The sequence below is a fragment of the Ananas comosus genome, linkage group 23, assembly GCF_001540865.1.
Source record: "Ananas comosus cultivar F153 linkage group 23, ASM154086v1, whole genome shotgun sequence".
Taxonomy (NCBI): Eukaryota; Viridiplantae; Streptophyta; class Magnoliopsida; order Poales; family Bromeliaceae; genus Ananas; species Ananas comosus.
This window is the reverse complement of record NC_033643.1, coordinates 3,421,447-3,437,792: the sequence shown is the minus strand read 5'-3', so window position 1 is coordinate 3,437,792 and position 16,346 is coordinate 3,421,447. Positions and strand designations below refer to the sequence as shown.

The 16,346-nt window shown below is 37.0% G+C and overlaps 1 protein-coding gene across 1 annotated transcript; it reads right to left on the bottom strand.

Moving 5' to 3' along the window:
- On the bottom strand, window positions 889-14,884 carry LOC109727868 (mediator of RNA polymerase II transcription subunit 14; the record flags this gene model as incomplete). Its single annotated transcript, XM_020258063.1, is given in 8 exon segments — window positions 889-2,802; window positions 3,187-4,238; window positions 4,705-5,702; window positions 5,825-6,740; window positions 8,395-8,569; window positions 9,841-9,938; window positions 10,721-11,782; window positions 14,768-14,884. Coding segments are annotated over 8 exon segments (5,232 nt in total), but the record flags the coding sequence as incomplete, so codon positions are not given.

Sequence of the window (16,346 nt, the reverse complement as noted above, 5' to 3'; positions counted from 1 at the left end):
AATTGGAATTTATAATTTAAATTCTAAATTTTAAAGTTTAAATTTTAAATTTGATATTTTAAAATTTAAAATTTTAAACATGATATTTTATATCTTTCAAATTTAAATTTAGTTTTAAATTTAAAATTTCAAATTTAAAATTAAAATTTTAAATTTTAATTTCAAATTTAAAAATTTAAAAGTTAAAAATTTAAATTTAAAATTTAAAAATTTAAATTCAAATATAATGAGAGAAGTAACACCATTATCTTCTATTTATAACTATAAACTATTCTTCTTATTCTATCTTATCCATCTAAACACTATTTTTCTTATTCCCGAGAACAACCAAATTTTCATCCAAACACAAAATTGCTCTAGTTCTCACTTATGCCTAAACTTATACCTATCTCTGATACATGCTAGTTCTTACTTATATCCGAACCAAACGAAACCTCAGAGAGTAAACGGCAGCTGTAGTGGAGGTGAGTAACTCACAAAGAGAGTAGGGAGAGGCAGTGTACTACTCATGTCTCAAGGAATTGAGAAAAAAAGATCATGGAGCAGAGTGCTCATACACTCTCCCTCCCTCTCTCTCTCCTTGAGTAAGAAAAAGTCTAAAATACAACAGTCATATTACTGATGTGGTGTCCTCAACCAATCAAATTATTTCATTGAAACTCACTCATCCTATCATAATTTTTTAGAAAAATATTTTATTGTACTTCTTTCTAAAAAAAAAAAGAAATATATTTAGCTGATTATAGATGATGTAGTGTAGCTGCTACATAGTAGACTTCCTCCTTGAGTAGGGCACCTTGGAGGGAAGGGAACAGCACAACAAGACAGAAAAGAAGATACATATGCAGTGACTAGTGTCCTGCATCTAAAAACTACATGAGGAGAAAGTAGGGAATCTCCTGAACTCACATAGATTTATTTATACACACCTGAGGAGCAAATAACTAAACAGAAAGAAGATTGCAATAAGAGAGGTCAATAATTTGCTGCTGCAGTGGTCTGTAAAACCAATCCCCTCTTAAGACCATAAAATTGAAAATGAGATACCATACACCCTTACAAATCATAAGAAGGGAAATGTTTGTGCAAGTCCCTGGCTTCTCAGACAATTTCATAGAAGTCCCCACTTTTCATCTCCTGGCTTGGAATTTTCTTCACAAAAATTCCTACTAGGCATCTTTCAGCAAAATATAATAATATTCAGAAGTTTACAAGGAGAAAAGAAAGTTAAAATTGTTAATAAAATATCCTTAGATTTCACTGAGAGATGCTCAGTAGGAAATATATAAAAAATTGAGGGGGTATTCTTACATTGTGCTGGAAGTCAGAGGCCTGCATGTGCATTTCCCAAGTTCAGTTTTACTTCATTAATCCTCAACAGCACATGAACTTTCTTCGGAACACGAAAAATACAGAATCACCAAACATATCATAACAAAATTCAATAGTTTGATTACCTGAATTACCTAAGTGGTCGCACCGATACAATCTAATGCTAAATTTGCCCAATCCCCTCAACCCCCTCAAAGAGATGCAACAACATGTTTGTCTTTTGATATAATTTTCTGCCAGTCTCGGGATCTATCCACAGCTAAAGCAGCATCGGCCAACTCTGCACCTGAATCTATACTGTCTCTAATCCATCAAGAAATTAGACTTAGTCAAGCATCTAATAAGTATCATGTCATACTTCACAACTGGGATATTAATATATATCCCAAATCATGTCAAGGAGAAAGTTTTTTCTTAGAGATGCTACATCATCATCTATTGACTGTACAAAATTGTTACCACACATTCCTTCTATTTCTCTTCCCCTCTCCAACAAATTAGTGGGCAGTGTACATAGCAGCTTGGCGAGGAAGTAATTCTCAAGCTTCTTCACAAAATGCATGCCAACATTCCCCTTATGCTGTACAAATCTAATAGACTATCCAATACCGTAAAATTGTCGGTTGCGGTCTAAAGATAGAAGTTGATCGGACATGCTATGTTGCTGCGGAGCCTCCGGAGAGAGGACTATCTCTCATCTGCTGCAGGTATCCTTGAATTGTCCTCTGCATCGTCTCAGCAACCAACCTCAGCTTTCCCTGACTCGCATCCCCCAGCGAAGTCCCGTTTGCACCTTCCACCGTCCTCGCGACCCTCTGCTTGCACTTCTCCCAATCTTCGTACCGCAACCAACAAGATCTTCCACCATGACTTCCCTCCATTGCAAGAAAAGAAACGTGGGAGTTTTGGCTCTCACCAAACGAATATCTCAACCTAACTGACATGCAGTACGGAAGCCAGGCCGCTCCACCGGCCACATTCATGTACGGTATGTGAGCGGGGTCGAGAACAAAGGTCAGAGCGAAATCTACAGAGTTATGTGCTCGATCGTGATGGATGTTACTCTTAGTGGACGAAGAGCTGCTTTCTGAGTTGTCGGCAGAAGTTGAGCCCGAGTGATTTTCCAAGCAGAGCTCGACACGGGCCCTCTGTGCGGTGGCTATGTCTCCGCCCTGTGCCTGAGACAGGCCTTTCTCCCAAGCAATCAGCTTTAAGAATTCTCGGAGCGCTGAAATGGGTAGGGTGAGAAGAGTTATGAAAGAAGCAACTCTAGAAGCATCGTAGGGCTCGGAGGCGACCCGCCTGCTGAAGTAATCGCATATCTCATTGATTTCTCCTGCAGCCAGTTCTTCCTGAGTGTTGTTCTGTGCTTGCTGCTGTTGCTGTGGCTGCTGATGGTGGAACCGTTTAACGCTCAAAACTTGCAGAAGAAGTTGGACTCGATGAACACTTACTGCAAAAACATATCCCCTGGAGAACAGAGGGAGGAAGCGTATTTGGTTAACAAAGAAAATAACAAGTGAAACTCTATAGCAGCTTTAAGGAACCTACAGTTTTAAGTAATGAAGATATTATAAAAGATTATCAACAGATACCACGCAGAGAACAAGAAAATGTAATGTGATTTTAGCCAACAGAGACCAATGCATGGGCAACCATACATTATATATCATGAACAGTAGTCAATAACCTGTAGCAACCTTGTGATGATAAATTAATGACTTGACTTGTAAAGAACTAGTAGTCCATAGAATATTGGAACTGAATACCAACCAAAACATATAATATATATTGACAGCAATGTGTGGCATTCCAAATTATATTGCAGTTCTTAAATCGAAGATTGAGGCTTACCCGACAAAGAAGCGCAAAGCCGGCTGCTCCTGATCCAAATTTAGAAGAGCCCCTTCATTATCCTTTAAGATTGAACCTAGTATCTCTTTGAGCAGACCAGGTAACTGTGCAAACAACCACAGCACTCCAAGGTACTTGAGGATGCCACGTAAAACCTTTTTAAGAGCCGCGAGAGGAACCCAACCACCACCGTAACCGCCATCATCCCCAAGGCCAATGAAGGCTGTATTGAGCTCCCCTTTCATGTGCACGGGCAGACCAGTGCCTGGAGATAAACGCACAGGGACTGCAGAGATCCCTGAAGCCAAACCCGAGGAGGCCAACACAGCATTGGTTACTCGGTTCAAGCCGCCAGGCACCTGGTTCGCAACTACAGATGAAGTTGGTCGAGTCATACCAACAGTGGTAGGGACATTCATACGGTTGGGATTTGGTGCTGACAGTTGAGCACCTGAGCTAGGGTTTGTATTGCTTGCGCCTACAAAGCCAGGTTCAAGAGCATTTAAACCCTGAGCAACATGCTCCATAATGAAAGGCCGAAATTGCGGGCACGGTAACGATCCCCCAGCCGAAGGTCCTTCTTTGGGTGGCGTAGCCGGCTGCAGCCAAACCTGATCTCCAGCAAAGCAGCGCATATCAACAGAGAATTTTTTACGGTATATAATGCGTATCCAATAGGGGCCCCGAAGCACAACAGAGACATCAAAAGGCAACAAGGAGCTAGGAACAAGCCCGGGTCCACCTCGTCCTGCGGCAGATAGCATTGCAGCAGCATGAAGACTGTGATTGCTCAGCTGAGCCATCATACCAGCGGTGGTTGTGGGGTTAGAAGATGCCGGCTGGGCATTGTTCGATGATGAACAGCTTGTTAAGAGTCCCTGAGATGGCATGACAGTATTCTGCTTATTGAAAGGATTATAACCAGCAGAGACGGTGACAGTCATCCTTGCAGGACGAATTGCACCGCCAAGAGCAAGTAAAGGTCCAGCAGTAAGCCGTATGCAGTCCAAGAAAGATGCAACTTCACCTCCATTCACAAAGTCCTCCAAAAACTGCAAGATGTCGTTTGATTAGAAACAAGCATTTAAATAAATCAGAATGAATAAATCACATTCGTTCTGTAAGATAATATCACAGAGATGACAATAATTAGCAGTTCGTTATAACTATTACTCTTAGCCAGAAAAAATGAACTTCTATACAAAATTTTAAGTAAGGTCACATTTTAATGGGATAGATTAAAAACCAGAATTGCAAATCTAAATGCTTATATGAAACTAGCGCGGCCTCACAAGTCATAAACAATTCCCACAATAAAAGCTAGATATATGTTTATAGACTTCAAGAAGGCCAAATATACATAAATCAATTAGATGTTAAACTAAATAACAAACTAGATGAAGATTCAACCGATAGCTTATATTTTAAGAACACAAATAACATGCAGTTAAATCACATTCTTTTTTATGGATTAGTATAGATAATTAAAAGAACTTCCCGACAATAACAAGTGCAAACCTTTGTATGTGGCCAGAGCTGATCAGGAGAGACGTGCATTGTACAACCTTCCCTACCAGCTTCCCATTCAACAACAAAGTGCACCATCGGCATGGACCCATAACTAAACCATAAACTCATGAGACCGACAGCTTCAATCTTAAAAGTCTTCCTCATCTGTTCAGATAACCTATCAACAGCATCACTGGCACCTTTGGTTACAGAGCTAATTTTTGCCTCAGAACTTGTCTGGCTATCCTCAATCTTGTCTTCACCTCTCACACCAATTAATCTCCGCATCCCACAAGCAAATAATCGTGCATTTGAAAGCCTCTTCAAATCAGACACCAGTCTTTGTATACTGTCAGCCTCAACAGTCTTGTAAGTCAAGACAACACCATCTGAATCATAATGGATATGTGAATCCATCTCGGATGTATTTGCAATGCGAACTCCAGAACCCCAAGCTGTTGATTTACTTCCTCTGTGGAGTTCCCAAAGTTCCTTAAAATGTGGGTCATTTATTTTCACATCCCAAGACATGGTTCCAGCTTTACCAAGGCGCAAGCATATGTGTTTCCACGAATCATCTCTTGCAAACGGCAACCGCAACCACAGGCTAGAGGATGGGGTCCGCAGCCCCACTTCTTCAACATATGGAATGTCCAGAGCCTCCATCTGGCTGGTCAGTTGAGCATGCTTGATACAGAGGGAACAGTGCCTTACAACATGGAGGAGGAGTGAGACAAAAATATTAGGTGTCATGCTATGATTTCCTTCAGCAAGAAGATTTCCATAGGTGAAACCATTTGTTGTTGGTGTTGGTACAGATGAAAATAACTGTAAAGCAGGAGAAAGACTTTTCACCGATTCTGAAACTTTTCTTCGTTTGGACTGTACTGGCAGTGAAGAAATATGCAGGAGCAATTGCGAGAGAGAGCGCTTCGTAGATGATTTTTCAAGTTTACCAACACTACCAAAGGATGGGGTAGAAGAATTGCCAAACTCTGCTATTTGCCCTAAAAGAAGAGCAATTTTTTTTTGTTAATATATGAATTTGAATAAAACAAAATTTCCACATAAAATTTTTAAAATCAGGTCTTACATGGTTGTAGGATAGTTAAAAAGTTAGCATGTGTACCTGCTGTAGATTCAACTAGAGAACTAGCTAATGTGCTTTTGGAGATGTTTGGATATGAACTTTTAACAGAGATCTGAGCACCAGTGCTCCTTTGTGGAGGCATCAACTGATGTGATCGACTCCCATCGATATTACTGAGCTCTTTCGGAGACCTGAGAGAGCTCAAGTCCTGGCCAGATTTTGAACTAGCCAATTTCTGAATAGATGAGTTCCTCATAGAGCTTGAAGCGGAGAGGGCATTTATAGCACCATTCTGAAGAGAGCCCCTCATATTAGTTGACAAGTAACCACCCGAGCTGAGAAGGCCTGGAGAAGTTTTTGCCGCGTTATTAACTGGAGAATGCTGTAATCCTCCCTCAGATCTTGATGAACCAATTGCAGGTGCTACTCCCTGAGGACTATAAGAAAGAGAGCCTACTTGGGGAAAAGAAGGCATACTATAAGATGTTGAGAGATGATTATTAGGTCTTGATGCACCTTTCTCATACTCAAAAACTTCATCAACAACAGATGAAAATGTCGATTTTGAATAACCAGGAAGCTGCAAACGAGATTCCATTCCACGCTCAGGAAGAAGACCATTTTCCAAGATCTGATTAGATGACTCTACGTTCCTCAATCGTTGCAATTTCTCCCAGTCAAAAAGACTCATACTCAATTCATTTCTACTTATCTGCATCTGCCCAACGTCAATCTTGCTAAACCGAATAGCTTGATTGATATCAGAAGCAGATTGAGATTTCCCACCTGGATCAGGCTGCGTCTCCAGCAAATGAAAAACTGGTTTGAAATCTTTATCAAGCTGCATCAACAAATAATAAGAATTCCCACACTGTGGAAATGCCATCAGCAACAAGTCTGAACCATACAATATGGACTTCGGAATTTTCAAGGTATTCAAAGATTGATCATAAACCTGGAGAGCAATAAAACAGTATTACTTAGTACATTCATCACTCAAACGAATTATCTGCATGCATCTGCAAACGGAAAAATTTATATTTATGACTATAAATATACACCAAAGCTTCCCAAAATAGATATAACATGATGAACACTGTAAACACCAAAGCCACTTTGCTTTTAGGCCTGTGGAAGATAGAAAGTTCAATCTGATCACTAATCATGTGTCAGTTTTTTAAAAGCAAACTTCTAAATGATTCTGCATTATATAGATCGACATTAACAAAGCCCTTTTAATTCTAGTAACTTCATATTACAGAACTGCAGATTGGCCCTTCATAGAATTCGATGGTAAGCAGAAACTGAAACACTGAAAGATGAGTTGATAAAAGCAAATCCCAGCTCTATCACTTCCTTCAAAGTTTGGTACTATTATTTTGTTATTAATGGTCATTTAATTTTAATTAGTAGGGAAATTTCATATACTCCCTCCTATAACAATTCGATTCCGTTTTACCACACACCGCTGCTTGGACAGTAACACTAAAACAGCCCTGAGGTTACATTTCCACTTTCCTGTTAGTTAAATGCCCAAGTCCTAGTAATGTAGCTCATTAAAAAAAAATGCTATAAATAAGTATTTATGTTAATCTTCTTAATTTTCGTTATTTTGTGATGGAATTAGCCACACAGTTTTGGCATTGTACAATACAGAATTGTCTGCTTTCTCAGTATGATCTCTATCATTAATTCATTATCTCTATTCCTTCGATCAATTCTCCTCATTTATTTAATAAGTTTTAATGGAAAATTCTAACAGGTAAGTGAAACAATAACCACAGGAAGTTATAGTGTTACAGTCTAAACTGTGTTACAGTCTAAACTGAAGTTTGCAAAGTCAAAGACAGGCTTTACCACAAGGGGTTATATGAAGTTTCCTCAAAGCACCTCAGATGAATAGCAGAATAAAATATTTTGTTAGTATTATATGGTTGATAATAAGTTTCAGCTTCACTTTCTTGAAGCTCTAACAATCAACATACCGCATAGCCTTACTCAAAGAAAATCTGAAAGTTCAATTTCCAGGACACTTCCTATCATAAGCAGGACAAGAAAATGTTAACTTTATTTCTTAAAATCAGTGCTGTTATACATTAAACAGAAGGTCAGTTTCAATCATGTAGCATTTAACTACAAAAAAAAATTAGCGCCGGTGAACCAATCATTACTACTAATCTATATGACAAAGATGGCAGTCTAATCTAATTTGTGAAAGAGACAAGATACAATATTATAGTAGTCTAAACTATAAAAATTGGGCTGTAAGTATTAAAACTGGCATCTTCTTTTTGGCTTATTTGGGTTATTCAATTCAACAGGAAATTTAATTGGCCTAGAGTTCCTCTTCTTAAGGATAATCCGCAATCTAGCAACTTCGCAGGGCTATAATCATAATTGCCTCTATATTATTTTATGTTCCTTTGACCTAGACTTTATCAAGGGTTCCTCTGCAAGGTTCGTCCATATGCTTATAATGCCTATATGCATTATAAGCATTATAGTGCATATAACAGAACATTACAAATAAAAGTAAGTAATTCAAGACTAGATGTTACAGGCACATTCAAGATCATAAAATATAAATAAATGCAGAGAATGAATTAAACCTTTAGTCCCAAAAACCGTCCAATGGAAGCAAATTGGTGGAGAATGCTCTTGGTCCTCAAGCTCATAAAAACTTCTGTAGCAGTAGTTGTCCCCTGGTTCAAAGCTTCTTCACATTCTGACAGTGCAGATGGTGATAGAATATTCTTAGAAGATTGAAGAAGGAAATGGCCATTCCTGTATCAGAGAGACAAGAAACAAGACTGAGCAATGACATAAAATTTGTTACAAAACCATAGATGAGAGAAAATGACAACATTTTAGGCAACAACGAGTCCATGCATTTCACAATATACACACAGTTAGATTAACATAAATTCCGTTACCACATAGACGTCTGCTTAATACATACAAAGTCAGTACAGAAGTAAAGAATTAGCTGCTTAAGCACAACTTTCAGTTAAAACAAAGTATGTTCACAAAGTAAAGAACTTAAAACTGCTGCTTAAGCACAAATTTCAGTTAAAACATAGCCATTGCACTTATCTACGTGAAGCCGCTACACAATCTAAAGAGAAAGGAAGAAAGAGATGGTAATTATATAAACATAAAAAAATAAAACTTCACAAATTGTCACATAAATTAGTATATGACAATGCACTAGCAAAAAAAACGTCACCAATTATATGAATGTGAAACACGGAAATGTTATTGTTACTATTCGTTGTATGTACATGCAATTAGCAGGAATAAATATGGAAAATAAATAGTGTCTTGTCAAACTAGAACAAATACATGATTGAAAATGCTACATAAATTAGAAATAAGAGCAGTAACGAAACATATCTATAGAGGTCTATCGGGAACAACTTGGTAAGGAGGATCATCAAGGGATTGTAATCAGTACCAATATAGCGGCTACTATACAAAATTAAAATTAATTATTACACAGCAAAATTTCTTATCACAAACTTCGAGGATGCAACTTACTAAAGAATTACATAAACATGATAGTTCTTTTCAGGTGACAGCATGTACCTCGTTAACTAGCAAAGGATATATTCATATATCACAAGTTTTAAACAGATTCACGTGTAACTCAGTAAAACTCTCGTTTAGCACTTCAATAGCAGTTGACAGAGAAAGCATAGGTTTTATTTATTGACAGTAGGAAGAATATAACAACCGGTATCTATCAACACATCCCAGATAATCAACTATGAAGAATCAATTGGCATTAAATGATCAAGAAAAAAAGAGAACTACATTCTAAAGTTTCTGCAAGACTAGGTTGAATGTCGCAATAACACAGTTGAAGATTGTTCAACATGAAGTTTATTCGAAACAGCTGCCAAAGTGGTAAAAATATGCCAAAGTTCACAAAAGTTGCCAATTCAACACTGCCTCCAAAAACCACAGCATATAAATTAAGAGTGGTTTTCTTTTGTCCATTTTAATTGAGAAAAAGTAAAAACAAAAAGGAAAAAAAAAAAATCAGACATGCGAACCTGATATTTATTCCGAGGGTAATATAGGATCTCCCATATGCCCGTACTTGAAGTATCTCATCCCTAAAATACTCATCAATGTTCTGTTTATCTTCTTTCTGCATGGCAATTATAAACGTATAAATGTCACTCAAGATCTGCACCAAACAGTAGTGAATTTTGCACAAGAGAAAAAGAGAAGCAAATTGAAAGAAGCAGATAGTTGAATATTTAACATTACTGAAAATTGACTCAACGATATGGGCCTCGATAGAATGAGAAAGACCAAGGCCTTGATTTCTTTTTTCCCACCACAAATACAAAGCTATAGCACTAGAATCAATATTCCACACATTTAGACATGATCTAGGATATCTGAAGTTCCTAAAAACAAAAGTTATGGTTCTCAAAATAATTTTTTAGTGCATCAAATGCACAACAAATGGACCATGCAGTTGACTGACCTGATTAAAACAGATAATAGCAGTCCACATTTGACTCTCAGACTTATCAGTAATTCGGTATTGATATACACAGCAAAAAATAACAAAAATTCAGCACAATAGCAATTAAAATTGTCAATTCCGACACAATTTCGAATTTTAATATTTGATGTGTAAAATGGTGGTTTTGGATTCGAAAAATTTCAAATACTCTACAACATGTCTAACCGTAGAGATCGTCAATTTGAATGTCGTAGCAGAATTTGAGAGGAAGTATTAAGGGCCTCTGATGCCATTGGATAGTTTACTGGTTTCAGTGCGATGTTAAAATAACTCATTAAATAGAATTATTGGCATGTAGTAGGAATTTCCTACAAAAGAAGAATTTCCATAGCCTGCACAAAGGAAAGTGTATATTAGGTGGTAATTAGATACACAGAATCATCTCCTTGTAGTACCTTTCTTGAGTCAATCTCAAATTCTGTCGCTTCATGCTTAAGGATGACATCACTTGGGGCTCGACAAATTTGAACATTTTTGTTCAACTCCCTCTGGATTTCAAGCAGACGAGTATGTCTGTTACAGGCAATAGCTTTTAAAAGAAGCTTCTCAACATCAATGCAACTCTGATCAAGGGAGAAGTTAGCTTCCTTGTCTGTAAGAGGATCTAAGACAAATGAACTATGTAGACACTTTATCTGCATATCTTGCCCTGGCTCAATCTTGATAAATGGGGAAGAATCAGAATTGTTTTTGTCTAGATCTAGCCAATAAGTGATTTTCAGACCAGGCGTCCTAAGACCAGTTGATTCCAGTTCTCCATCTTGGCCAAGCTGCAAAATAGCAGTGTTCCCACCAGCATGGCCATCAGATATAAGCTCAAAACGTATTGCATCTTTCCACCTGCCTTGACGTAGAACCTGGACTTGCCTAATTACAGTATCCATCACAATCGCAACGCATAGTTCATGAAGAATTGTATATAAAATTGTGAAGGGATTCTCAGCTGAAGCCATTCTACGCTCTAGGTCATCACCAAGAGGATATCTCTGTGTTTCTTCAAGTTTAACAGGCCCACGCTTCTCACCAACAAGCAACTCCAAGTGCAGTATCCTCCACAATGTCAAATGTCCTCTATAACCCAATGTAAGAAGAACTTTAAACTCCCCATCTACACGAAGAGTAGCTATACCATCAGAAATTGTAACTTCAGATACTTCTTTAGGAATCACGGCTTCAAGAAGTTTTGACCGAACAAGTGTGTCCAACTTTTTCAAAGCAGGCTTTTGCTCATCCGCAGAAAGGGTACTCTGCATTCCTAAATCTTCAATGCATTTTGGTAACCGTTGATAACCATTTGTAAGGAGGACTTCAACAGCAGATGGAACATCAAATAATGGAGCACGAGCTTGCTGCAGCCCCTCATGCATGTAGAACAGAGAATCGGCTGTTTGGGTGAAACAAGTATCATGGCTGGATAATGTTGCTGCAAGTTGTTGGCAGTAATGAACCAAAGGAACCTGTAGATGTCAGGGGGGGTAATGGAATATAAGTTATGAAACAAAAGATTTAGTCAGAAAAAACAGAACAAGCAATAAGCTTGCATGTGAAAGGCGTAACACAATACAAAGTTATATATACAGGTTGTGCACAAATACATAAATAGACTTTTTTTTTTTATGCTGCACAACAAACAATACATACATAGCATAACAAATTAAACTCATTCTTACAAAAATACAAATTAATCTACATATGTTCATCAAGGGAGACAGCTAATTAGACCAAATTATATTTTGAGTTTTACTAGCCATGAATCCATGATTCAATGGTCATCCAAATGGATAAGTGAGATAACTTATATATAATACATTTTAGGATCAAGGCTACTTGGTAATGACTCCAACCCAATTAGACCCAAAATGCTACCCTGTAACCTGTTCACATTCCTTGATTCCTTGAGTATTAGGTAACAACATATATCAGGTGTATATCAGTATCTAAAATGTATCCAACACGGACACGGCAGCTTAAATCAAGTTTCCTACATCAATCATACACTTTCGCTTATCTATGTCCATAAGTTATGTAGTCAGGACATTATTCACAAGTTCCAAGTGATACTTTAGGGAACATTACAAAAAAAGTAACTGGAAGAAGTCAAAGACTTTGGAAACATAATAAATATAATAACAATCAAAATATTCCTCAACAAGTTGGAGTAACATTTATACCATTCTATGTAGTAACAACTATAGGAAGTAAGAAAGAACCCATATTTGCCTATCTATTGAAATCAAAATATTATACATGTCCCAAACCGGCTGATAAATCATGTCTATGTTTTTCGATTTGCTACAGAAAATCTATGATTCTTGACAGAATAAATTGCATCCAGGATCCCTAACTTATATGAGACTTCAATTTGGGCCCTAACCTTTCAATTGTTATAATTGGGTTCCTAACCTTTATTATTTGCTTCCATGAAGTCCTCTCAATAAAAGTGCCTTGCCCTAATCTTAAATTGCACTATATCCTACTGCCCTTCAGGTCCTATGATTAGGCAAAAAATTCAAAAACTAGTGAATTAATAGCAACCTCCTATCAACAAACGTACAATATGTGAAATTGTGTACCATTTATTTAAAATATCCTTACCAAGCTTATGCACTATAATTTGATTAAGGGCATTTAATAAACTTCTCAAGAAGGGACTTGGTGGCCTTTATTGAAGTACCATGATTTGGCTAACTCGTGTTTTGCTATCTTTTATATGCTTGAGTTCTCAGTATTAGTCAATTTCCTTATTCCTCCATAGATCATCAAACAAACTTAACCAGCAAGAAAAATCTTGCATTATTGACTGGAAAGATGGTCATATTGTAGAACTTCTCCTCTGTTTGAAGCTCTAAAGCTAGTGATAATCATTCTTCTCTTCTAAGATCCATTCTTAATTACACTCGCAAATTTTGATTTTTCTAACAATCAAATGTTTGTGATCCCAGTAGCACCAAAAGAATGTAGAATTTGTAGGCCTAATACAAAAGATCACAGAAAAATGAAGAAACCAGAAACCATGCTTTTTCTGTGCTTCAAGATACACCAGTGTTTCGAATACCACACTATCATAACTCGTAAGCGGTGATAATTTTTGTTCCTCTTAACTTCCCAATTATTCTCTAGAAGAACTAACAGGAAATAACAAGACGTCAAAGCTGAATCCAAGATACCCCAAACTCTATCAGAGAAAAAAGCCATCTAACAAATCACTCATATCAACTGAGTTCAAAGGTCAGGTGACAAAAAAGGATTAGCCAATTGTTATGCAAGTCGTAGTCATTCCAAAACGGTCTAATATTTCAGATCAGTTCAATATTTTTCACCCTCTAAAAAGAAAAAAGAAAAAAGAAAAAAGAAAAAAGAAAAAAGAATCTTATTTTTATGGAGTCAATAACCCTAATAATCTAGTTACGCAACTGCAAAACCAAATAAACCCTAAGATCAAATCTTTTTGAAAATTAGCTAGTTGCCCCAAAATGTTCCATAGTTCACGCCAGTTCCATGCATTTTCATTCACAACTCGCCAGTCAAAATTTTTTTGGGAATCAAGAAGCCTAAGCATCTAGTTATGCAACTGAGAAAGCAAACAAACTCTAAAAATCCAATCTTTTAAAAAACTAGCTAGTTGTCCCAAAACGGTCCATAATTCACAGCAATTCCATGCATTTTCAGCATCCCATGCCCAAAAAAGAAAAAAGAACATTTTTTTGATGGGACTCAACCGTAATCATCTCGGTATGCAACTGAGAAACCAAATAAACCCTAAAGATCAAATCTTTTCAAATATTAGCAAGCCATCCCGAAACCGTCCATAGTTAATGCCAGTTCCATACATTTTCACAACCCCAACAGTCAAAAAAAAGAAAAAAAAAAAAAAGATACATTTTTGTTGGGAATTGTGAACCCTAATTATCTAGGCATGCAACTGAGAAACCAACTAAACCCTAAGATCAAATCTTTTAAAAAATTATCCAGTTCTCCCAAAACAGTCAGCAGTTTCATGCAATTTCAGTAACCCACACCCCAAAAAGAGAAAGAACACTTTTTTGTTGGGGATCACGAACCCTAATCATCTAGTTATGCAACTGAGAAACCAAATAAACCATAAAGATCAAATCTTTCCAAAAAGTTATCGAGTCTTCCCAAAATGGTCCATACTTCACGCCAGTTCCATACAATTTCACCACCCCACACCCAAACAAACAAAAATTCTTCTTTTTTTCCGTATCAAGAACCCGAACGAACTAATTATGCAACTGAGAAACATGTCGAGTAGAAGCGTCAAAACTTTTTTTTTTTTGGGTTGGCTAGGAATCAACAACAACAACAACCACAACCAACCTATCGTAGCCCTAGCCCTAGCCATAGACATCAAGGTGGGCATGCAATTGAGAAGAAGAGCGAAAGAGAAACCCTAATAAGATGAGCGAGCAGTGAGTTCGGACCTGCTGGCACCACTTGGCGAGGACGTGGAGGCGGAGCATGCGCTGGCGGGTGCGGACGACGAACTTGAGGAGGTCGACCTTCTTCTCGGCGTCGGAGCGCTGCTCGTCGGCCTTGGAACCAGCTCCTTCAGCGCCAGTACGACTCCTCCGCCGCCCGCCGCACCCCCGACAGCTCCACCGTCTGCTGCCCGAGCATCTCCGCCCCCGCCCCCCCCCCCGCCGCCATTCCTCTCCCCCCTCCCAAACCCCCTCCTCCGTCGACTTCTCCTTCTAGGGTTCCGATCCGATCACTCCTCAGGTAAGTCCGGGGATTTGGGAACGGAGACGCAGAGAGAAAGAGGAGAGAGAGAGAGAGAGAGGGAGAGGGAATTGGGGGGTGAGAGGAGAGAGAGAGAGAGAAGAGAAAGGAGAGAGAGAGAGAGAGAGAGGGAGAGAGAGAGAAGGGGAGGAGGTGGCCCGAGAATGGAGTCAGTGGCCAAATGATTACGAGGTTAAGAGGTATTAATATGACTCCAAATCTGGGTCGGGGCACTGGGTTCGTTTTCACAAGTTCTTTTTTGTTTTTCTTTTTTTTCTTTTCTTTTCTTTTCTTTTCTTTTTTTTTCTTTTTTTTTTTTCTAAGATAAATTTCAAAACAAAAAAAATTATAAATACTCTTTTTTTTTTTTACATTTTCTTTCTAATTTTAAAAAATTATATTTTAACCTCTCAACATTTCGAATTATTGCATTTAGCCCCCCTCCATTAAGTTTCATCACTGTTCCGTCTATTTCTTATAATTTATACCGAAAATATTCTTTAAAATGACAAAAATATATTAAAAATTATTTTATCTATAAAATGAGTAAGGATAATTTAGTCATTTTACTCTCTCAATTAACGCTGTACCTCCTAAAAATATTTTTTAAATTTTAAAAGGACAACATGTAGGTGAGAAAAGTGAAAAGGCGAATATTTATAATAAGATTTTCTATATTTTAGCTTTCGGTTTTTTTTTACTTTGGCTAAATTATAAAAGGCTCTGTAGCACTTTGAGTCCCAATGTACATTTAAAATTCCATTAATTATTATTACACAATTTAACCATTTGTTTTATTAATAGATTTAAAATATTACAATTATATAAATAGTCTTTTAAAAATTTCATCTATAAAATTAGAGTTATAAGGTGAATAATTCACTACTTTTTAAAAATTGTAAATTATTTACCGCTTTTCAAAGGAATAAAATTATTTTTAATGTTTAATGTTATACATCTTTCAGAGTTTTAATATAAAAAATATATAAATTTGGTAAAACCGATAAATCATTCATCCTTAAGTTTAGTTTTATAAATAAAATTTTGGCTATTTACTCTTACAATTAAAAAATTCTATAAAATTAGTAGCCCGAAAACTCCTTTAGCATCATCTTAAACAAATTCAAAAATTTTAAAAAAATTAATAAATAAGGCTGTAAAACTTAATTAAAATGAGTTGGCATATCATATTATTGCACATCTCAAAATACATTTAATTTGCAAATAAAAAAATATACAAAAAGTTTAGATAAATGATATCTCTAATTTTGCTAATAATAT